This window comes from Malurus melanocephalus, unplaced genomic scaffold (genome assembly GCF_030028575.1).
Source record: "Malurus melanocephalus ecotype Western Australia unplaced genomic scaffold, MMel_1.1 scaffold_442, whole genome shotgun sequence".
NCBI lineage: Eukaryota > Metazoa > Chordata > Aves > Passeriformes > Maluridae > Malurus > Malurus melanocephalus.
In genome coordinates this window covers 158,907-182,845 of record NW_026623674.1, presented here as the reverse complement: position 1 = coordinate 182,845, position 23,939 = coordinate 158,907, and the positions used below count along the sequence as shown (strand labels likewise).

Below are 23,939 nucleotides of genomic sequence, written 5' to 3'. Positions count from 1 at the left end.
GCCACGGTCCTTGAAGCCCTTTCAATGCTGAGCTTGATGGAGATGGGAGGGAGGGGTGGAGGGTGAAGGAGGTGGGAGACTCTGTGTCCAGTAAATATTACAAAAGCACCACTGAGCTGGRGCTGCTTTTCCCATGCCATCTGCAGGATGCTGCCAAGTTTGTGACTTACTGAAGAGATGCCCGCATAGTGTTTGTGAAATCAAATGTGACAGTAAAATCTGCTTCTGAGGACAGTACAAGTGGTAGCATGGGAAGAAATAAAACATCTTTCTCAGCGTTGATTCCAGTGCAGGATGGCACATAGGAGTAGCATGCTGAGGGGCTTTGGAAGTATTGATCCATTTCTGATCAAGAGCTCTGGAGCATGGGTAACATCTTCCTTGCCATGGGGCTCCAAGGGCAAGGATGCCACTAGCAGTGCTCTCTTTGGTGCTTGTGCAGGTTAATGCTTCTGTATGGCTGAAAGGAAGATGCTGCACCTGGTCAGCAAATGCTCCAGCCTGGTCTTAGTGAGCCCTTCCAGTGCAAGTCAAGCAGTGATTTAAAGGGGAGCTAGAGGAGAGTGGCTTTGTAGAGGAAAGCAAAATCTCTGCTGCGCCACGCACAGCAAAGCACAACTGCTCAAACCCCAGTGCTACTCAAAGCATTTGCTATGATTAACCATGGGTGACTTTATGTTCTGTTACTTTTGCTTGGCCCTGCCACCTCCACTTGTTTTAAATTGTAAGGAGAAGAGCTATGCTGGAATTCACTGGATGATTGGAGTGTTGACATAGGGTCAGTTGTGACTCAGTGATGTGCCAGATGCTCTCTTGCATCTGCAGAGCCTGCTGCAGTGTCTCACATTGCTGTGGATGCTATTTGGTGTCATAATTTGAGCTTTCTTGAAGGTTGTGGTTGCTGTGGTTATTTTTGTCTGCTGTCTCATTAKTTCACATGTCTCTGGTCTCGTATTAGTCAATAGTCAATCCACTTCCAGATTGCTGAGCATTTTTCTTACTTTTAGAAATTCCTCTTMCACTGGATGCAGGCATTTCTGAGACAGTTTATCCCTCAAAATATCCCAAAGAGTCACTTGATATTCTGCCTTTGTATTCAATGGATCCAGGGGCCAGGGGGCCTCCCTGCATCCTGTGTGAGCAAATACATAATCTGCCTCCTCAGCAGTCCCACGAGGTTGTTAGATGCCTGCAGGTGGCATGCAGGATTGATGTCACATAGGGTACTTTGGCTATTGTTTCGTCTGACTGTCTTGTTTTATACCTTTTTTCTTTTCTTGAGTGTTTTTCTCCTGTTCTTATGACTATGTGTCATTGTGTCAAGTCAAGGTGCTGGRAAGAGCTCATAAAAGGCAAAATGGTGTTAAGAAAAACTTTCCTTCCTTCTCTAACTGACTGAAGGCTCTGGACACAGTATTGCAATTTGTGACACCCATGTCCTTTTTCTCTATAGATGGCAGAAAAATTTTGCTTTACAAACACAGAATGACATGTTTGACTCCTCCCAACCCATTTCATCCTGGGGCAGGGAAGAAAAGTCCCACTGAGCTCTCAGCACACTGAGCTGTGATACAAGCATGATTCATCAGCAGCATTATCATACGTGAGTGACATGCTCACACTCCATTGCATATGTATGCAACACCAGAAACCGTTTAATTAAAACTACAGCTGTATGTGCACATGGGACAGAATCCACCCAACACCTAACCTGTACTTCAGGTGGAAGAGTATGCATTAGAACAGGAGCAACGTTTCATCAGCTTTTCCCTGACCTGCTTGGCCATTGGTTACTGCTCAGAGGATCTCCCTCACTACCCCAGGTTTTGCTGATGTACATCCCCAGAGCTGTCCTGGTGCCTGAAGGGACCCTCAGCCTCCCAATGCAATTTGAATACATAGTCTGGAGACTCACATTGCCTAAGGCTCCATTTCCTCAGATGTGTCCAAACACTCCTAGCATTGTGTTCAGGGCAAAAATACAATTCCCATGGATATTCTGAATAATAATTTAGCAGAAAAYAGAACAGGGGGTTCTAAGTTCACCCCATCATTTGGGGAAGTGGAGGGAGTAGTACCAGATATACGTTCCATCCATAAGAGCATGGACAATAACCCTGCTCTGCTCCTCATGTGAACCCATGGACCATCTGTCAGCTAAGGAATGCAAACCTCAGCCTGTGTGGTTTCACAGCATAGAGGATCCCAAGGACTCGAGCTCCAATAAGGAAAATTGCTCTTCTGTTCTCTGATTATAGCTTGAATCTATTGATTTTCTATTGCCTATGATTAGTGCTGCTCTCCAGAGTCYATGGGAAACCCTGACAACTTCAAGAGCAAGCAAATAAATTAGTAAAAAGAGGCTGCAGACTAAGCCATTAATAATTCTCCTTCTTCTTTAAGACTGGATATCTGCTGTGATGACGTGTGCTGTGGCAGACCAGCAGTGCCATCAGTGGGAGCTCAGGCTCACCCAACCACAGTGAGGGATGTTGCATGATCAGTATAAAAGTGCAAGCAAAAAGATTTAAAAAACCAAAGATGAAATGCAAAATGTGCTTGTGAGAGATGTGTCTCCTAGTACTCAACAGACGTGTATGGCAGCTGGCTGCATTTTTATCTTAGCACAACAGAAAGCACGTAGGAGTTGGTTCCAACAGTTATTTTTCTACAAGAACGTTTTGGGGACATCCCAAAACCAAGAGCAGTGGGTGCTTGTGGGACTCATCCCAACAACCAAATCAGGRCAAGGAAGATGATGTGTAGGGTAAGATGCTTCTGTGCATCTGGAGAGGAACACCATCGTGGGCGTGAGGAACTGGCAGGGATGATGTGAGTAGGTCTCACATAGTAGTAATTTAATTGCTGGTCCTGAAATAGATGATTCTTATTTCCCAATTCATAAAGTGTTTAGCTAATGCAAATGTTTCTAGCTRGAGTTCTTTTTTCCTCTGTTCACAGCTGTGAGCTGTGTGTCTTTTATGCAGGCAAGATAAAGTAGTTCCAGGGGAAGTAATATCCAATGATGCTGCTAAAGAAACATTTTCATTAGATTGGATATAATGAGCAAAAGTGAGTGTACAGAAAAAAAAAWTTATGAACATAAAGGGTAATTGAGAGTTATGACTCTAGTGATGTCTTGAACACTGAATTCTTGCAGCTGTTTAACAGGATGCTGTAGCCAAAACCATGCAGAGTCAGAAAAGCCCTCAAAGGCAGTCTGTAYTAAACAGTGGGAGCAGGCAACTGAYAATGCTAAATATAAATGTAGTTAGGAGATACGCACACTTGTTGAGGAAGTTCAGAAAACTCAATGACAAATCTGTRGAGAAAAGTAGAATCAGAATGAGTAATTTAAATGGTGAATCCAGGTAAATTCACTGCAGTGTTTGGTACTACATTACTGCTTTGATTTGGTAAAAATGTGAAATTAGGGCTTAGCTCCATGTGCTCTAATGAAGAACCTTTTAGATCAGACAAAATCTTTCTTCCCGGTAGGTTGTTAATGACCACATATTTTGCCTTGATATTTTATTTGAGTAACAGGTAGTTGGAGACTCCCCAGGCTTCCTACGTGTCTCATTTGAAGAACAATATTTCAACAGCTTAAACCCAAAGGGATGCTATTGTGCTTCTTGGCTTAATGTAGGATTGCCCTTTCTGAAGTGAAATCAGGTCTTAACATTTTAAAGAGTAAAGAAGCATACCTGACAGCTTTTCTGAGCTYTTCCAGAATTTTCCTCAGCTTTCAGTTCATGTTCTTGATGCATGGCCTCTGGAGAAAGAGTGGCATCAGATATTCTGTGTCTGAGCCAATGCCGGAGCTCCCTTTGCTGTCAGTGAGGCAGGAGTTCTTGTGTACAAGGTCCTGTTTCCCTGGCAAGGTCAGTGAAGACAGCTGAGCATCTTTTTTCTCTTTGAATCTAGAAGACTCTAGAACATATTGTAAGTATCTCCATATTTAAGCAAAGTGAGATGCATCAGTTTTGGGTGTGTAAATATATAGGTGTGTACCACATATAAAATAATGTCATCCCTTCTGTTGTCCTTCTGCTCAGTATTTCCTCTGGTAAAACCAAAAGGAACTGTCCCTGGGCTGCAGGAGCACATCAGCTGCTGCTGTGACCAYTGAGCCTTTTCAGTGTGTCCAGGAATAGAGCCTGCTGGAGTCSTTAATCTGACTTTTTAGGTGACTCAGATGGCTCTGTGAGACTGAACTCTCCCTATTACATTTGCCACTGCCACAGTTTACTTGCTATTCATGAAAATTATCATCCTCTTTTCTTCCTGTGGTTTTTTTTTTGTTTGTTTTGGGTTGTTTTTGGGGTTGTTGTTGTTTGGGCTTTTTGTTTAGTTGGGGGGGTTGGGCTTTTTTGTTTGGTTGGTTTTGGTTTTTTGTTTGTTTTGTTGGGGTTTCTTTGGGGTTTGGGTTTTTTGTTTTGGTTTGTTTCTTTTTGTTGGTTTGGGGTTTTGATGTTCTGTTTTTTCATTAAAATTGTAAAATCGAGGTAGGCTGAGAACTGCTCACTTTTCCAAAATAGAGAGAAATATGGAGTCCATACATTCGTATCAGGTTGTTCAGTACATTTACAATCTTTACTAGATTTATTTAACAGCTCCTTTTTAAATATCCATCAACAACATTAGTAATAGTCCCAGTGTTTGAATCCTGTACCATTTCTTCTGATACTTTAATATCATTGACAGATTGGAGAAAAACAGTCATGAACAGCCACAGTAGTTTAGGTTGGAGATCCGCTTGAGTTCTCTGGTCCAACCCCTAACTGAAATCATGACCTCAAAGCAGTCACTACCTGAGATAATATTTTGTATTGGCCAATTCCCCTCAACCTTATAAATGTAAGCTTTATTTGTAATACTAATTTGGTCTGGTTCTGTCTCCAAGCACTGATGTTATTTCTGGTTATGCCCGGAAGTTAAAGGGCCTTCATCTAGGAGATTTCTTACAGATCATTTCTCTTTTTTTTGGTAGATGTTGCTTTACATCACCTTTGCCTCATTAAACTAATTAGACTGAGCCTCTTTCACCTCTGACAGTGTAAATGATGTCAGCTGGGGAGGTGTGTTGGGAAGTTCCAGAGCCATCTCTGGTACAACTCTGAGTGCCTCTGTGGACAGGTCCCACAGCCTGTCTGGACCCTGTGGCAGTGTTAGACCAACACCACATCCAACACCACACACCAGCCCTGCATCCCTCTGGGGACGAGGCTGCTCTCACTTCCCAGCCAGTAGCTGGTGTTGGGTTAACCATTAACTGCCAGCTCCCAGGCCTGCTAGGGACAGGGCTTTGTTTTCAGAGCACTGTGAAGCTGCTTGCTGTGGCCTTTCCTATGCTCATCCAGTGGCATTTCTGATGAGGTTCTGCTGGGGTCTGAGCAGCCTTTCCAGCCTGCAGGCAGGTACAGTGGCCTCGATGGTGTGTGGAYAACATGAGGGAAGGTAGTCCAGGAGCAGGACATGGCCATGGTGGTAAGGGAGGGGACAGGCATGTGGCCAAGGCTGGGTGCACTGCTGCACACAGGATGCCAAGGCTCCTCTCCAGGTACTGTTTGTGGTGCTCCTTTCAGGGGCTGGAAGAGCTTTAGACTAACCACAGGATGGTAACTCCCCAAGAGTGAGGGAGGTCCTTCAGGAGACGGATCACGTTGTGCCCAGGGTGCACCAGGACAGCCTGCATGGCATGTGCCTGTCTGCAGCCTGGGCCCCCTGCCCACATCCTGCTCATCACTTCTTGGCACTGTGCAATAGGAAACTCCTGGGTGTTTCTTCTGYGGAGAGCACCACAAAAATTCTGGAGGTCGAGTCCCATTCCAAGACAGACTGCCTGAGCAAGGGTGCGGATCGAAGAGCTGCAGTCACCCTCCCTCCCCTCAGGTCTGCAGTAGCCCTCTCATGCTTTGGGCCATGTTTCAGGCCTAGGACAGGATGGTGCTAATGCTGAGTGCCAGAAGGGGACTTCAGATCCTCCCAGTGGCCATTCTGGTCTGCCCAGGGGCTGCTTCCTGCTCCTCYCTCCAAGTACAGAGGGGCTGTTTAAAAAACACACTGCCAGCTCTGAGCTGAGCTGGGAAGAGTTCACATTGAGTGTGTCAGTGTGCGCCCTGCTCATCTCCAGGGTGGGTGAGTGGGTGGCAGCTGAGGGCAACAACAGCTTTTAAAATGGGAGACAGAAACTTGAAACTCCACTGGCAGAKTGTCCTTGTGATGTGCATACATCCCAGATTAAGATTGCTGCYGAGCAGCCTGAGATGCTGGAAAAAAACTGGCTGTGTCGAATGTCAGAAGCTCTCAATCCCATCCATCTGCAAGCCAGTGCGGAAGGCTTGCCCCATCCTCAGTGGTTACCATATGGCTGKAGTTTGCATTTTTCTAATTCTGTTTATAGTTCCTAAATCTTCGAAACCAAGGCATCTTCAGGAGATTGGTGCAGTGCTGAAAAGAGAGGTGTCTGCTGCATGGGCATGTCCATGTGCAGGGACCTGAGTCCTGCATAAATGTGGCCCTCTAGCCTGGGATCTCACACGTGAGCAGCTGCACTGACTGTGGACCACTGGGTGTGCACAAACCAACTGTACAGATCAGCAGAGGACACTTCCTGCCCTCAGCTATGGGGAACAGGCTGTTTTGGGAAACCCTGTATAACCAAAATAAATGGGCTGTGGCTYTTCTCTGCAATTTCATTTCACCTAATTTAGTACTCAGAAATGTGGTTAATTAAAARGTTATTTATATAAACATTTATAGTCTAACTTAAACAGTGAGGATACTTATAATCTGAGCTCTTATATTGATTTTGAGCATTTTTTCTTTCAGGGTGAGATTGCCTCTGCTCAAAGGAACAATAACATACCAGGAATACACAAGGTGTATACCATTCACCCAGACTAAGAAAAGCTTTATTCTAAAAGGAATAAAATAACCATGGCAGAATGTACAGGTTACAAGGAAACCTCAAATCGACACCTACGTTTCAAATTGCAGAGCCTTAGTCGCCGCCTTGATGAGCTGGAGGAAGCAACTAAAAATCTGCAGAAAGCAGAGGATGAGCTGCTTGACCTCCAGGACAAAGTTATCCAGGCAGAAGGCAGCAACTCCAGCATGCTGGCTGACATTGAAGCCCTGAGGAAAAGAGTGCTGAAGATTGAAGGCAAGGATGAAGAAATTAGGAAGGCTGAAGAGCTTTGCAGATTAATGAAAGAAAAACTTGAAGAGGAGGAGAGCCTCACTCGAGATCTGAAGTCAGAAATTGAGATTCTTCAGAGGAGAATGGCAGATCTRGAGAAGCTGGAGGAGGCCTTCAGCAGGAGCAAGAATGACTGTACACAGCTGTGTCTTAGCCTCAATGAAGAAAAGAACTTGACCAAAAARATATCTACAGAATTAGAAATACTTAGAGTGAAAGTGAAAGAACTGGAATCATCTGAGGACAGGCTGGATAAAACTGAGCAGACCTTAACGGGTGAGTTAGAAAAGCTGAAATCCTTAGCCATGAGCTTTATCACAGAAAGAAAACATTTCAATGAAAGAGAAAAGCAAAATGAAAAAATAATCCAGGAACTAACACAGAAACTAGAACAAAACAATAAATTAAATAGGGCAGATCAAACTAGAAATGCATCCAATTTGCTAGAAAGGTCATCCAACAATCTCCTGGACAGAAATGATTTGAGAATTGAAGATGACTTGACTTCTGCACTGCCTTCTAAGGAGACCAGGAGGAAGGGAAGTGTGGATTACCTGAAACATGTAGAAAATGAAACCAGGAATAAATCAGAAAACCAAAAGAATAAAAACCAGGAAGACAACAAAGTGAAAGATCTCACCCAAGAAATTGAGAAACTTAAAACTCAGATCAAACATTTTGAATCTTTAGAAGAAGAACTTAAAAAAATGAGAGCCAAAAACAATGATCTTCAAGACAGTTACTTGAGTGAACAGAATAAAAACAAACTCTTAACAGGTCAGCTAGAAGAAATAAAAAAGCAAATAAAGAAACAAAAAGATCTGGAGAATGGAGAAGTTGAAAATGAAGATACAAGCTTTTCTAGCAGAGGAAAACATGACCGACCTAAATACAGAGGTATCATGACTGATTTGGCAGCTGCTAAGCACAAGCCAAGGGAGCTCTCACCACAGCAGCGCCGGGAAAGAGCACGGAACAGAGATTTCTCTGTCAGTAATGACAGCTACAGCCATAGTGGTAAGCAAGTGCCCAGTCCAAGCTTAATGAACAGAAAAGCAGGGAAAGCATCTGGTGCATCTACCCTTTCAGACACTGCTGTCACAGAAACAAGAAGACAGGAAGAGAAATCTTTAGTTTCCACTATTTCTTCTAGTCAGAAGGAAGGCTGCATCATGCAGAATGAGGGGAAGAGATCCAAAGAGCAGCCGTCTGTCCTCAGCCGATATCCTCCTGCTGCACAGGAGCAGAAGTCTTGGAAAGCACCTTCTAAACCTGGTGGTGACACAGGCCTGAGATCCAAGGCTGAAAAGGCATCTCAGGTGCTCCGTGGTAACTGCCAAAATGGTGCTGACACACGGGATGAAAAGTCAAGCAAGGGAGAATCAACGGCTTCTTTGGCTGAGAAGCTGAAAACAAATCAGGCTGAAGTCAGTGACTGCTCGGGGGACACACAACTCACAAGAGGTAACCACACCTCTTCCAATGGCACAGCTTCAGCATACAGGTACCACATGTCCTCCAGTGTGTCAGCCTCAGACTCTGCTGGCTCTAAAGTAGAAGCAGCRAGCACTTTTGCTGCATCACACAGACAGCCCTCAGAGGGGAGGGCTAAAAGGGCAGTAACCTCCCAGGAAAAAGAAGTTGCAGACACATCACTTCAAAGTGTGAAACTTTCAATGCTTACAAAGCGTTCCCATCACTCCAGGAGTCAGGAAGACATTCTGCAGATTCTCACAGGTCTTGATAAAGCAGACACAGATCAGTCCTCAAGTTCAGCAACCGATCACATAAATACCGGTTTAAAAACTGACTCCAAAACCATCCAGAGTAACCAGGAAAAACTTAATTCAGATGAAGAATCAGGAAGAGGCAAAAAAACAACCACTCAATCAGATTTTGAGACAAGAAAGAAAGTCAGTTCCAAGCAGTTCTCCAATTCRAGGGGAGTTTTTAGAGCATCACTTTTAGAAAATGACAGAAGCACTGTGAATGATGAAGACTCTACCAAGTGCACAAAACCTTCAGATGCCAGCACTGAAGGACTGAAATCCAGAAGATCGTTCAGCCCAAGAGAAGCTCTGAGATCAAAAGCCATCATTAAACCTGCAATTATTGAGAARGATATGAAGGCAGTCATGGGAGAGACTGTTCCAGAGGCAGAGTCAGAAAAACAGAAATCTGTTTTAAAAATGGTAACAAATAAAATGACAAGCAGCATCACAATCTTTCCTTCTGAGCCAACAGCTCCAAGGACCAGTGCAGATACAGCAGCAAAGGAAAGGCATGTTACCACCAGCAACATCAGGGTTGCTTCAAATGAGCCTTCAACATCAGTAACAAACAATGTCCCTTCACCCTTTGAGATCTCGATTAATAAAAGTGCTCTGAAATCATCTGAGACTGACAGAAGTGGAGAGGCAGCGCCGAGAAGTAAAGCTGAAACAGTGGTCTCGAGAAGCAGCATTATGCTAAAGACTTCTGAACTGMCAGAGAGGAACAGTGAGACACCTGCAGAGACAATCAGCTGGAAGAGCCATGGCTCATCAGATGCAGCTTCATCCGAAACAAAGCATGTCACTGTGAGAAGTTCCTGGAGAACAAGACAAGGTCTACATTCCCTGGAGGACTCTCAAACCAAAGTGGAGAAAAGTGCATCTTCCAGTGCCACAAACTTGTGTAGGTCGTCAGTGGACCTTTTAGAARTGGAAGGGAGTAGTCCAAAATCAGACTCCCTGGAGCAGACTTCATCAAGGACGAATGCCGCTGCTAATTCTTGGAGCGCCCCTGAACTGGGGTCCCGAAGGACCAAAAGTAACTTAAGTGCATCTGAACTGCTAACACGCAGGAGCTATGCAAGTGAAMCTACAGCAGCTGCTGCTTGGCAGCGGAACACGCTACCTGTAAGTATTCTGTGTTCAACACTCTTTSAGTTGATGAGGTTTTCCAAGTTGCTATTAGTTGTAGGATGCATGATTTGAAATTCTTAGAGCTTATTTCCTAAGTGCTGCCTCTCCCAGCTCCTGCTGTCTTTCTTCRGTGAATTTACAATTCACAGTGCCCACAACGTTCTCGTATGTGAATTACCAGATTTAGCCTTATTGAAATGAGAGCCATCTGCTTGGGTTTTGTAATGYTATATGAATAACTGCATAGTAGCATTGGAGAAGACATAGTCACAGCTTAAGTAGGATGTAGTGCTTTTCAGAGTGTCTTTGTGTGGCACTTTCAATTTGGAATAGCAAGGAAAAAATTATGGAAATGAGCAGATTTGAGTGGGGTTGTGACTGAGGCAAAGTTGTAGCTCTAATGGCAGCCATAGAGCTAGATAGAGCTCTTTTTGGTAAAAGCTTCATGGTTTTCTCATGTGAAACCCCACTCTGGTCTGGAAGTGCTTCGTGGGCATCCCCTAATGGATGGTRGCTGGTAACACAAAGCTGCTCCCTYCTTGCTCTGTGTCAGCATTYCACTTGAAAAGGAGCAAGAGCCACAAGGAYAGCTGTGCTCTTTTTCTGTTCCTTAGACTAGTACCAGTGAGGTGAGTCCCTCCAAGCAGTGACACATGCAGCCAGCTGGTCTGGTGAGATGTGCATGCCCCTGGAGCTGCAGACGGGCAGATTTCCAGTGAACTCCCTAGCAGCAAGAACTCTTCTGGCCATTAAACCCCACACTGCTGCAGCTCCTGCCTCTCCTAACACCTCTGAGTAGCTGCTGCTATTGCCAGTCTACAGGAGGAACCCAGCTGGATAATCTGACAGGGCCGGTGGCAGAGGGGATAGATTCATAACTGAATGACCTCAGCATTGACAAAGATGAACTGGTGGACATACGCAAGGAGTTTTACATTTTCAAAACCTCTCTTCCACTTCTCTGGCTTTTAGCTTGAGAAGAATTTGCTTTTAGCTTTGCAGAGAGTCTGTTGCTGGGTGTTAGAAAACACAGGCTGGCCTTCCAGCTACATTGGAAACTGAGAATACATTGTCTGCCTGGCCAGGGTGGCTCACAGGTAATCTGTGCTGCTCATTCATGAATCCAAGCAGAGCTAATATGATTGAAGTTGTCCTTCTGCATAACAGCAGTTTACRTGCTTGGGAGATGAGAGATCCATTCCTAGGGTGTCCTTTATCCCAGGAGTTTCAATTCACAGCACCCACATCCTTGACTCTCACAACTGAAGTGATCTCTGCTTACTGCTGGGTTCATGTGTGGTTGGTCATGGAGCCCTAAACAGTGGGCACTCATGGATTTCTTTTCAATCTTCCTCCTGGCAGCTCACTAGAGTGGAATGTAGCTCTGCAGTGCGTTCTGCAGGTGCTCTCAAGGTCCCTGTCAGATCAAATTTGCCAGCTATGCAGTGTAGCTTCACAGCAGCTGAGGTGTACCTGACAGAGCAACCTGATCTCTGCCTCTGCCCAAATATACCCAGGATTAGCTGGCTTCCAGCCTTGCCTGTGTCAGGAGATGACCACATGGTTAGTTCACACAGGACTGAGCTCAGGATCTCTCTCTGCATCATACTTTGCAATAAAATCACCTTTAGTACCACGCAGTCACAAACCTGACTACTTGGTCATAGATTAAGTGTACTTTTAGTTTGTAAGTGAGGAGCATGACGTTAACCTAAAAAACTGCAGATAGATAGAGCAAATTGTATATGTATACAACAACTTAAATTGTTGTATACAGTTTAAAACCCTTTGAAGGGTATCTTCAGGCTTATAATATGCCTCATATCACAGCAGCTTGTTTCTGCTGGGATCTGTGTTTCAGTTAAAGTTGTCACTGTTTTCTCTGGCAGAAGGCTGGGCACTGAGCTGTCCTATGAAGGTATCACTGTCCCCTCTTTCGAGCTCCACCACCCACAGTCTGACAGTCCCTTAAGAATCTTATTAAGCAGTATCTGTGCTGTTTGCCAAAATMCATCTTCATCTCTTCCGTTGCAACCTTCCCTTTGTGTATTGCTGATGCGGGCAAAGGTCCTGTAATGGAACTTGAGGAGGTGTCGGCTCTTTGTAATGCAGCTCTGTGCTGCAGAAGCACCAGCTTGTCAGAATGCTGCTTTGGGAGCCCCAGGGAGCAGGATGGATGATGGATGATGGTATTGCAGCCTAGGGACCAGCTCCCTCCGCTGCTGGCAGCCTTCTCGGGCTCCCTGAAGACCTGAGGCAATGCAAGACCTGGAGCAGTCCTTCTGTTAGGCTTTGTGTTTTGCATAGTGAAGTCTGTATTTCTCTGGTGTGATGTTTGACTGATGAAAATTAGTGAAATGCATTGGCAGGCAGGGAGCAGATGAGCAACAGTGATGTCACATGAATGTGGGCTTTTCTTATGCCTCTGACATTRATATGACTGGAACTGGGCTGTGTGCTGCATTAATTTGGCAAAATCCTAAAGGTAGGCTTGTCTTCAAGAGAAGCCATCATCCCTTCTGCTGAYGGGAGCATCTCCTGGAAAAGTCTCCCAGGCAGTGTCCAGGGATGTTCTGCCTCTTGCCCCTTCTCTCTCCTGCTTTGGGGACTAATGTACAAGGCATCTGTGGTGGGTTGACCMTGGCTGGATGTCAAGCTTCCACCAAAACCCCTCTCTATCACTTCCTTCCATAACTGGACAGGGGGGAAAAAATGGAATGAAAGGTTAATGAATGGAGATAAAGGTAGGGAGAGATCACTCACATATTACTGGTAAAATAGACTTGACTTGGTCAAATTAATTGAATTATTACCAGCCAAAACCAGAGCAGACTAATGAGAAGTAAAAATCAAATCTTAAAAACATCTTCCCAGTGTCTATCTCCTCATCCCCAGCAGTGCAGGGAGATGGGAATGTGGGTTGTGGTCTGTTCATTACATGTTGTTTCTGCTTCAGCAGGGGATGCCATCCCTCCCACAGGAGACAGTTCTCCATGAGCTCCATTGTGAGTCCTTGACACGGGCTATGGTTCTCCAAGCTTCGACATGGGTCACTTTTCTATGGGGCACAGTCCCTCAGGAACAGGCTGCTCTAATGTGGGCCACTTTTCCATGAGGTGCAGTCCCTCAGGAACTGTTTGCTCCAGTGTGGGTCCCCCAGGGGGTCAATAAATCCTTCCAGTAAAGGCTCTCCAGGGCTCTCTCTTTCACAGGTCCACAGGTCCCTGCCAGGAGCCTGYTCCAAYATGGGCTTCTCACAGGGCCACAGCTTTCTTTGGGGGTCCACTTGCATGTGGGGGTTCTCTGCAGGCTGCAGATGGGTTGAARCTCCTGTGGACCTCCATGGGCTGCAGTGCACAGCCTGCTTCATCCAGGTCTTTACCAGGCTGCAGGGGAATCTCAGCTCTGGCACCTAGAACTCTTGTCTCACCTTGGTGTCTGCAGAGCTGTTCCTCTCACACATTCYCACTTCTCTCTTCCCTGGCTGCAATTACTTCTGTTCAATAACTTTTTTTCCTTCTTTGTATGTTATCACAGAGATGCTGCTGCTGCCTTCTCTGATTGTCTTGGCCTTGGCCAGTGGCAGGTCCATCTCAGAGGCAGCTGGCATTAGCTCTGACAGATGTGAAGGAAGTTTCTAGCAGCTTCACACAGAAGCCACTCTGGTAGCTCCCACCCCCCTGCCCCAGACCCCATTACTGTATCTATCATCATTTCACTCCTGCTGACTCCACAGAGGCTTTTACTTAAGCAGCCAGCCAGACCATATCAGTGGTTTCATCTTTCCTTGGACCTCAGTAATTTTGTCCAAGGGATCTGTTCTGTTTTGTGACTATGCACCCATAACTTGGGTTAAAATTACTGGATAATTTCTGAAAAAAAAAATCTTTATGAAGTAGCACTTAAATGAGACCATGCCAGAGCTCATCTGGTGGCTTAAGTCCCTCCTTGCTAAAGGGACTCAAGCCAGTACCTTACACTGCAAACCCAGGACTAGGACCCCATGCTGTTCCAGACCCTTCATAGACCCCGGGTCCCAACRCTTTTTATTTTCCTTTGCACAGGATGAAAACAAGGATTTTGTGTCCAGTTCAAGAAGGAAGCATTACGGCTCTTCTGAGTACCTCTTACAGATGGATACTCTGGGGAAAAGGACAGCCACCAAGGTGGAGCTGAAGGACCCTGAATCCAACTCCCCTGCACCACCTGGTCTCCAAGGAGAGGAGCAGGTATGTGAGGGAAGGAAGTTACAAGGCACAAAGCCAATATCTGAACTGACCTCCCAGTAACTTAACTTAGAGAAGTTGTCCAAAAAGTCCCTTGTAGGAGAAAACCTGTCTGAAGTTAGCACTTTTTAGAGCTGTATATTTTCTGTGATAAACTTGTTTCAGCTAGCTTTATGGCTAAGAATATTCTCTGAGGATGAAGAGGCACTGCATCTAGTCATCCTCTGATACATGAGYCAATCAGGGATGGAACAAAACATTTGTAGATACAAAAGCAGAGTCCCTGCTTCAGCTGGCAGCTGTGCTACAGGAGTGTTTCTCTGCTGCTACATCCCTGCTGCTCTGCCACCTAAAACATCTTTCTGGAAACACAAAGGAGTGGAAAATGACCTACATTATAGCCATTATGACTTATAGCTTGAAATATGAAAAGAAAGTGTGTTCCAGTGTCTTCACAGGGGGCTTCCTTCTGACAATATAGAGGTCCAAGCAGACTTCTCAGGTGTACAGCCATGGTTATGTCTATACAAAAGAGTTCTTGTTTCTCCTGGCATTCCTTCTTGGCCTGTTCAGCTGCCCAAAGCAAGGTGCATCTTTCTGTTTATGGATCATCCATAGCAGGAAATATCTAAGACCCCAAACCTGTCACCAGTGTGTGTCACTGGACATTGCTGAATCTTGCTCTGAGAGCAGCAGGACTGCAGAGAGGCAGCTGAGTGCCCTACAGAGTCATACCTCATGGTGAGTGGCACAGAATTAAGATCCCACAGGATCATCCCAGCTGAGCTTTGCAGACTGGTGTTTAAAGAAAGATTGTGTTTGCAGCAGAGAGTAGTGAACTGACACTGTTCTTGTTGGTGGCTGAGGAAGGAGGCAACCTGGCAATAATCTTGTGAGGTTATCAAAAGGTGTAACCCACAGTGACATTCATCTGGCCAGGTCCAGACTCCTGTATCTGAGGCTGTGCTGTGCTTCCTTTGCACAGACTGGGTCAACAGTAAATAAAAACTTCAGTAAAGTCATCCCTGTAGTATGCAGATCATCATTTAGGTGTTCTGTCTTGCCCAGACCTCCACTGACTGTAGCAAGAGCCCGAACATGACACAAGGTGTGCTCCAGCTCCTCTGTTGTCAGGTGTTCTGCATCTCACTTTCAGGACCCACATGCTGGGTGTGGAGATGGGTCCATTGCAGCATGAAAAAAGCTCATTAGCTCAGCCTATGTGAGGCAGGGCCAGGACCCTCTGCTTTGGGCTTACTCTGAGCTGACAGAGCCTCTGTTTTCCTGTCAAACTCATCCTGTCACTGCTCTCCCCACCACCCCACCATGGGACTGTGATCCCAGGGGGATTTGGGATGGTTGCCAAGGGAAAGTGCAGTCCTTGTCTGCAGAGCAGMAATGCTGCAGGGGCAGCTTTGGGTCATGGCCAGTCTGTCTGTGATGTTGTGGTTCTCTCTTTCAGGGTGCTTCCCGAGCTTGCCGGACATCTCGGAGATGAGCTGCATTTCCTTCTTCTCAGTGAACATGGTGAAGCAAGAGGCAGGATAGTACCAACTCACAGGCCTCACACCTGTTTGTGACCTCTCCAGAGGCTTCAACCAGCCTGAAACCAGTTTTGTAATGCGATTTGAAAGGTACAGGAGCTTTACCAGTSAATTATTTTTCTTCATTGCTGAAGAGGCAGCTGCAGAGGCTTTGCTCAGGGGACTCCCACTTCTCATCTCTGTACCTGCAATCTTAATCTTCCCTGTAGGATGATAGGTCTGTCTCCATATGGGAACTCTGACTACCTAGCCTCTCCAAACAATGGTACTCTTTTTGCAAAGAGAACTTTTTGTTATTCACTTGCATTCACACAAGATTCCAGCAGTGTCCCAGTACTACATCCACTATTCCATGACAGCTGTCCACAACAATTGCAAGTTTTCAGTTCATATGGACAGTTTGCATWTTCCTAATACACCTTTGTTGGCTGGGGTAGTGGTCACCTCAGCACYTGTGTTTCCAGCACCTGTGTTTGTCTCTAGGCAAGAGGAGATTGTTCCCCACTAGCGAGTTTACACATTGAGCGGGAAGGAGAGCAGAAAATGTTGTTTAGAAGGATTTGGTTCCCTATCTCTGTCAGTCTCTGCAACAAGCTTTCCATGACCTGCTCATCACCATTGAGATCCTGCACCAAGAAATCATCCACTGAGCCAAGCTCACACAGCAGCAACACCTCCTCCTGCCTGGGACCATTTACCTGAAGCTTTATGTCTGTCACACTGCAGGCAACAACTCTGTGGTTTGTGCAAGGCAGTTGAGCCCTAAGAGAAAAAGAAACACAAATGCTTTTCCTCATAGAAAAGCAGAATGTCGTTGTTCCTTCCCCACACAGGGTGGAGACAGCTGGATTGGACCTGAGCTGCTCTCCAGTAGCCTTGGTCTGTGCCTCACCCTGCACCTGCCATGCCTGGGACCCAGGAATGRTCAGAGAGTGCTTCAAACAGAGCTGTGTGTCCCCATCAGTGCCTGCAGGCCACTGAGTGCAACTGGTGTCATTGTTGGGCCAACAGAGTCTCCACAGCTCCACGAGGTGCTGCAGCAGCATCTGTCCTGAGCAAGGGGATTGTACCTGGCTCACAGACAGGGCTCAGTCCTTCCTTTCCATCCCATCCCATCCCCCAGTTGCTGAGCTGGCCCCTACATGAACACCACTGTCCCCCCAGTGTTTCCTGCTCCTGTCCCTCTCTGCAGTGGGACAAGGATTATGCTCCAAATCAGTCCCTGATCTGTGTCAGAGGYGCTGTGGGAAGAGCTGCACCCCAAYAGTTTCCATGTCTGAGTTGCACCCCACACTTGTTCCTATATCCCACYTCCAGAGGAGCAGTACCAGATCCATCTGATTGCCTGTACTGCATCTCCCTGTGCTGCAGCTCCTCCCTGGCCTGAGAAATACCCATGTCAATTCTCAAAAGAAAATTAATTTWAAAAAAAAATAGAGCTGTTTGAAAATATGTATGACAACATTTATACAAAAGGGATGTGTTTCAGTGACATGATTTTTACTTTTTATTAAGATTGTTTAGAGGAAGGGAAAAATTATTTTTGAAAAAGAAGTTTCTTTTTGGAATTTTTAAGGTTGTTTTCCAAAGTGCATATTTTTAACCCTTTATTATCTTCTTTTACATGTSATGACATATGTGTCAAGTTGCATAACAAGACAAAAAGGTAATATTTTTAAATTAGTACTGAGTGGCAACTCCAATAATCTTTAAATTATATTAAAACAAATACATCAGCTGCTCTCTCTTACCATTGACATGGTAGTGCTAGTAGAATGAGATACTGGGAAAACACTTTAAACTCAATCTCCAAACTAAAAATGAAAGTAAGTGAAATTCTGAAGCTAAATTCAGACTTACAAACTGTCTTCCCCTGCCCCATGTTTATCAGGAAGGACTGGAAACCCTTGTGGATTTTGCTGTGTAACAGTCCTGTGCAATGGCTGTATCCTTCCTCAGCCCCCTGCTCTGCTCAGCACTCACTCTGTGTCAGGTTCATGGCCACCACCCAACACCAGACAGATTGCCTGAGCAGCAGCACTTCCCTTGCCTCTGTGTGCCCTGCTCCTTGCCCAGCAGGTCCCAGCAGTGCCCAGCTCTGCCCTGCTTTGGGGGCTGCTGGCCCTGCCCAGCACAGGATGCTGCCTCTGACTCTGCCCCTTCTTTTCATGTTCCCCTCAAAACTAAATCTGCTGCCTCGGCATCCCACATGCCTCTCACAGTACCTGCCTGCTTAATCTGGGAGCAGCTGGGAGGCATCTTGGCATGTACCTGTCTCTTCAGATGTCACAGGGATTCTGCACATTGCCAAACCTCTGCTGAGCAGCTCTCCAGCTGTGTAACCTGTACCAGTCACAGTCACCGTGGGASAACCACAGCTGGGTGTTCTGGAACCAGAGAATTGCAATGTTGTGGGGCTCCCCCACCCTGGGTCACTGCTGCCCAGGACTTGCAGCTTGTACAAACTGCTGGACAGCACGTACATMCTGAGGACAAGGATCACTCTGGGCAGTGACTGAACGGCGTTCCTCAGTCCCAGCCCCATCCTGCTGCACCATGCAGGTCCACATATGGCAGGACATCTCCAGCTGCTTACTCCTTCTCACCTTGGCATGGATGTGGCTTAGCTTGGTGCTCCCAAAGAGCCTTCCAAGGGAAGTGGTTTCAGTCCTGGTGAAGAAATCTCTGTATCCCTGTGATTCAGCACGTGGTGCTTACCCACAAAGCACTGGCTTACCCATCAGCTTCTCAACCCCGCTGCTCACCACAAGAACACAGCCCCATGTCTGCAGTGCAAGGGAAGAACCACCAGCAGCAATTGTTGGGTTTCTCCTTCTGTCAGTCAGGACCAGGCTTTGCCCAAGGAACTGGAGGGCTTTACCTGCTGCTCAGCTGGCTTAGCCCCAGCTACTGCTCCAGCAACGCAGCGCTGCTGGCACTGTCTGCTGTCTTCAGGTGCTTCTCATAGATGATGTCTCTCCTTTCTCCAGCTGCCTCAGTTATTTGCTCAATATTTTACAGCAGATACYTTGAACTCCTGTTTTAGACTCAGTCTCACTGCTTGTAAATACTGGACACAGATGTCACTTGGTAACTGCACACTGGTTGTTTTTACCACAGYTGAGATTAAATCTGAGAAAGAAAACCCTGCCTAGAATGGAAAGGGACCATACCCTCTAGTCAATGAGTGCAATAGGAGCTGATTGTATTATTAACCTTATAGCAATGACTTCAGGAAACACAATGTGTTTATTCAAATTGCACACTTTTTTTGAACAGCTGTAAAATAGAGTATATGTGTAAATATTGCCATCACTGAAGAAGTATTTGTAATTTTAGCATATAAATATAACAAGCTTTTCAGTAGGCTTGATGATGCACAAGGCCATGCATCGAGCCCTCGGGTAATTCCAAAGTTGTAAATGTATTTGCTGTACAGAGGAAGTTTGTCACTTCTTGCTGCTTCCAAGGAACCTCAGCTGCTGATCCCTTGTGGAGAGCCAGTGGCTTTCCCTGGAAGAGCTGTCTCCAGTCCRAGGGACCAGCAGCTTACTGCTTTGTGGAATGGCTTCCTTCATGTCCAGAAACACGGCTGCAGCCTGCAGAGCTGCCTCTCCAGCTCCTCAGGGCTGGGGGGTGACAGTTTGGCCACCCGCCCGTGCTGCTGTGCTGTGCACCCACAGCCCTCCTGTGGACRAGACCCCAGCAAGGGAAAAGGCAGGAAGCACAGGGCAGGGGATGCGCCTTGGTGCTTCAAGAGACACTTGACACGAGCAATTTCCCAGCTGCAGATTGAAGCAATAGTCCCATTGGTGCCATCTCTAACACAGCAGTCCTCATCCCTGCCACCCTTGCACACAGTTGAARCGATCAGGGCGCTGCTCCTCCCCAGGCTGGGCTGTGTGTGACWGAACATGAAGCCATTGTTTGCAGATGTGGCCGATGGTCAGGATCCAAGGCCCAAAGGATCATCCTCYTGGGTTGTGCAGTGCCAGCTCCTGCTTTGGGGAAGCAGCACTCCAGGCTGCATGGAATGTATTTTTAAAAGAATAAATCTATTTTTTTGTATTTGTGAACATATATTTGGGTGGGGCAGCTTAGTTAGAAGACAAATAATGTAAGAAATCTTTTCATAATCACAGGTTCATCCAAGTTAAGCAGATTYTCCAGGGTTACAGTATTGCCTTTTTCCCTAAAACAAACTTTGTGTCTAATAGAGCTATCAGCACTGTTCCACCCTCTTAGAACTTGCCTTGTCTCAGCATGCTGAGTAGAGGAAAGCCAGAGCTTTCCTCCCCATGCTGCCCATGCGTGGATACAGATGGTGCTCACCTCCTTCCAGTGACACAGTGCTCTTAGTCTGCATGCCAAATATAAACACCCACTTATCTGCATGTCTCTCCTGGCTCAAACACTGTCAGCGTTACAGTATATAACCAATAAACACTCTTCTCTTTTTACATGGGTGTGATGTGGTGTTTATGGCTGAGCCTCTGCAGTGCCCACTGCTCGAGAGTTCTGCTGTCCCTGGGAGAGGCACTGAGGCAGCAGAGTGTGTGTTTTTGTGTGTGTCTGTGTGTGTGTTTGTGTGTGTGTGTGTGTGTCTGTGTGTGTGTTTGTGTGTGTGTGTGTGTCTGTGTGTGTGTTTTTGTGTGTGTTTGTGTGTGTGTGTGTGTGTGTGTGTGTGTGTTTTTGTGTGTGTTTTTGTGTTTGTGCCATGCTGCAGGGGGTTCAGTGCTGGAGCTGAGCACTTTGCAGTTTGTTTTGTGCCTTTGTTGAGACAGATCTCACACACCCGTTGCAGACTGCATTTCAGGCAGGGATGGTGCGTACACAACTCATCAAGTTGTACACAGCCTCTCTCCACTGAGGCTGGCTGAGCTGGACATGGCATTGCTGAGAATTGGGAGTGGAAGGGCATTCATTACTACAGAGTGAAATGAGTCACTGCTAGTGACTGCTAATCAACTACACTATTGATTGCAGTGGAACCAGGATCCTTTGGTCACCTCCTGGACAATGCTGGAGGATACAGAGGCAGCACAAGTGACCAAGTCTCCTTTGTGGTTTCCAGCTGTTTGCAATGTGCAGGTAGAGTTAGCACAAATACAATTAGCAGCTGTCACATACAAAACAAGATGAGCCCATGTGACTGTAAATTGAAATACATTGATTTGCAAGGGATRCACCACACTTCATAGAAAAGTTTATTCTGGTTTCAAAATGGGACATCTTTCCAGAAGCTTTGTAAAATGTGTTATTATGGATGGGACAGTTTAGGAACCATCCATAGCTGCCACCTCAGCTGCTGCTCCCTGAGTACAGCTGATTAATGCAARGTGAAGTCCTACAGAGATACTGTCTGTTAAATATTTGTCTAAGAAGACTAAATTTGGCTTGGCTGAGCCCTTTCTCACCCAGTTCACATCAGCAGCTACTGAACATCATTAAAGAGGTACTTATTTACCTGCAGCTACAAAACCACTGCAGTGTCTGGCCTGCTAAGAGCAGCAGAGATCTGTGAATGTGTCAGTGGTGTTATTCTCCAAAGCTGCCATGTCTGCTCCATGTCTGTTCTGTACCAACACCTCTAGCACATACCACAGAGGGGTTCTTTGCCTTGTGGTTCAAGGCCAAGCTCACCACTGCTACATGGGGACTGTGTAAGATGTGCACTGGCCCAGTGGTCAACCCCCATGGCTTGCTGCTTAATAGAAAGAAAACTTCACTTTTCCAAAACCTTTTTTTACTCTGATCTCTTTGATGAGTCACATATACTTGCTTCAGTGGGTTTCAGTGGTCCTCCTGTTGCCTACAAATGGTGTACTCTCCCTACTCCAGCTGCAAACCTCTTTGCTTCAGTCGCACCTGGGAGAAGGTTTCTGCTGTAAATAATCTTTTTTGGTGAGACATTGAGCCAGACCCTGTGTGCTCTCTGTGCCCTGGTCATCAGTGCCTCCTGCCCTGGGTTCCAATCAGCTGCTCACAGGAGGTCAAGCAGTGTTGCACATTTACCTCCAGAATCACTTGCAGAGATACAGAGGCAGCTGACAACTCCCCTTTCCTCTGATTCCTGACTTTGTAAATAGCTGCTCAACACCATTACCACCACCCCAACCTGAACAAAAAGCTCACAGCCCTGGAGAGAGGTGGGAAGTGCCAGCAGCTCTGGAGCCAGTCCCGCTGACCTCGATGCTTTCAGCACAGCATTGCTTCTCACTGGCACAGAGCACACTGCCTCTATCCAGGCCCAGTGTTCCCAGCAGTGTTCCTTCTGTCAGCCTCCTGGTGCTCTTATCCTTTTTATCTTCAGTAACTTGCTTTTCAATCTGAGGGTCAGATTTGCTTCCTTGCTTTCAGCAGTTGCACAGAAGAACATACACAATGGTTTTCTTGTGGCAGAGGCTTGCAAAATTGAGACAAATAATACATCCAAATGATCCCCAGTCCACAAATGGATTCTAATCACCATGCTACTTGTGCTGAAGCTTCCTGCCACCCCCTCTGTTGGTTTTGTGGAACGTATACCCACCACTTGAGGGACATGGAGCCTTTCTCAAAGACAGACCATAGAGAGGGCACAGACAAATTACAGGTTTATCCCAAAATAGATGAATATAATCCAGAATCCAGGTGTCTGTCAGAACAGGCCTATGCTCGGTGAGGGGTTGTGGGAGCAGTGGATGTTTGCCACGAGCCTGGTGTTGCAGACAGAAGATGGACAAAGCATCACCATTTCTGCTGCAGTTAAGGCAGAGGTCACAGCCAGATGGTGATACTGCACCAGGAGCCAACGCCTTCCCAGAGATGGGAAAATTCCAGCCCCTCTGGGCAGAGGGAAACACAGGAAACATCAGAGGGGATGTGCAAGGCTTAATGGAGGCAAACTGAGCACATGGATACTGCATCCACACTCAAATCTAAACTGCATCCTCCACCACTGACAGCTACAGAAAACACTGGCTTCTTATTGTCGAGCAGGGATTGAGGAGTTGGATACAGTCGGTGTAGCTGCAGTGGTATCTGCTCAAACTTACCTCAGACTATGCAGAAGTGGCCTGGTACTTGTCTAGAAAAAGGGGCCATTAGCTGCATTAAGTTAAGGACTATTTTATTTTCCAGTGGGACTGAAGTGCTTTCAAGAGTTTTGACACTTTGCTAGAGCACACAGGATTTCATGACAGAGACAGCACCATCAGGAATTCTGCAAACCACCCCACAAGAGAGAGACCCACTTMCATTGCATAGCACCCCAGTTCTCAGATCCTTCTCCCATCTGAGYCAGAGAAGCCAAGAGCAGCTCAGTTGTTGGTTGATTTTAAAGGTCTGTCATGTCTCTCATCCTGGAACAGGATTTCTCTGSATAGTAGTGCTGATGGCTTTTACCTGAACTAAGGCAGGGACTCGACTTTCAAATTACTCTCTCCCTACTCTTTCACCCCCAGACACTCCTCCTCCATGCCCTACTGGACTTCCAAGTCCTGCCCCCCTTCCGTGGCACTTCTCTGACCAGCCAACACAAATTTCTCTTGTCTCTGGAAGGCACAAGAAGGATGAGTGGAGTCAGTGATCACCACCCCTTTTCATCAGGGGCTCAARTAGCTACAACATTTGCAAAGTAACAGACCTGGGGAATGTAACACTGATTCAAATGGAGGTTTGGATTAAAAGGTCTCCCTTGGCACCAAATCCARCTACTTCCAATGGGCTTTTCTCAATCACAGCCTAATATCCCTGCTACATTAGAACCTGCCCTTTGTCTCAGCTTGTTAAAAGGACTGGCTATGGGAGATAACCCCCACAGTCCTCAGCATCTAAGGAGAAAGAAACCAGAAGATAACAAACATGGTCAGGAGGATGAATGATCCCCAGCTGTGAAGAATACACAAGGAAATAGTAGAGAGGAACAAAAACAGAGGATGGAGAGTCTGGCCAAAGGCAACAGAGCTAGAAACAAGCCAGGTCTGCAGTCATGCTTATTGAGAGTATTTTCTTCAGGAAGAAACAAGGGCAGTGCAATGGGAAAAGGACAGGCATGGAACAAGAGGAGGCACCAGTC

At 46.2% G+C, this 23,939-nt stretch overlaps 1 protein-coding gene across 1 annotated transcript in view; it reads left to right on the top strand.

Moving 5' to 3' along the window:
* The window catches only part of LUZP1 (leucine zipper protein 1), a 38,416-nt gene extending 17,881 nt beyond the window's left edge, over positions 1–20,535 (top strand). The window contains exons 2-4 of the mRNA XM_057380269.1: positions 6,835–10,104; positions 14,175–14,339; positions 15,799–20,535. Coding sequence (XP_057236252.1) covers positions 6,943–10,104; positions 14,175–14,339; positions 15,799–15,834 — 3,363 coding nt within the window. The 5' untranslated portion in view covers positions 6,835–6,942 and the 3' untranslated portion in view covers positions 15,835–20,535. The remainder of the gene's footprint in view (positions 1–6,834; positions 10,105–14,174; positions 14,340–15,798) is intronic.
* Positions 20,536–23,939: the final 3,404 nt, after the last annotated feature.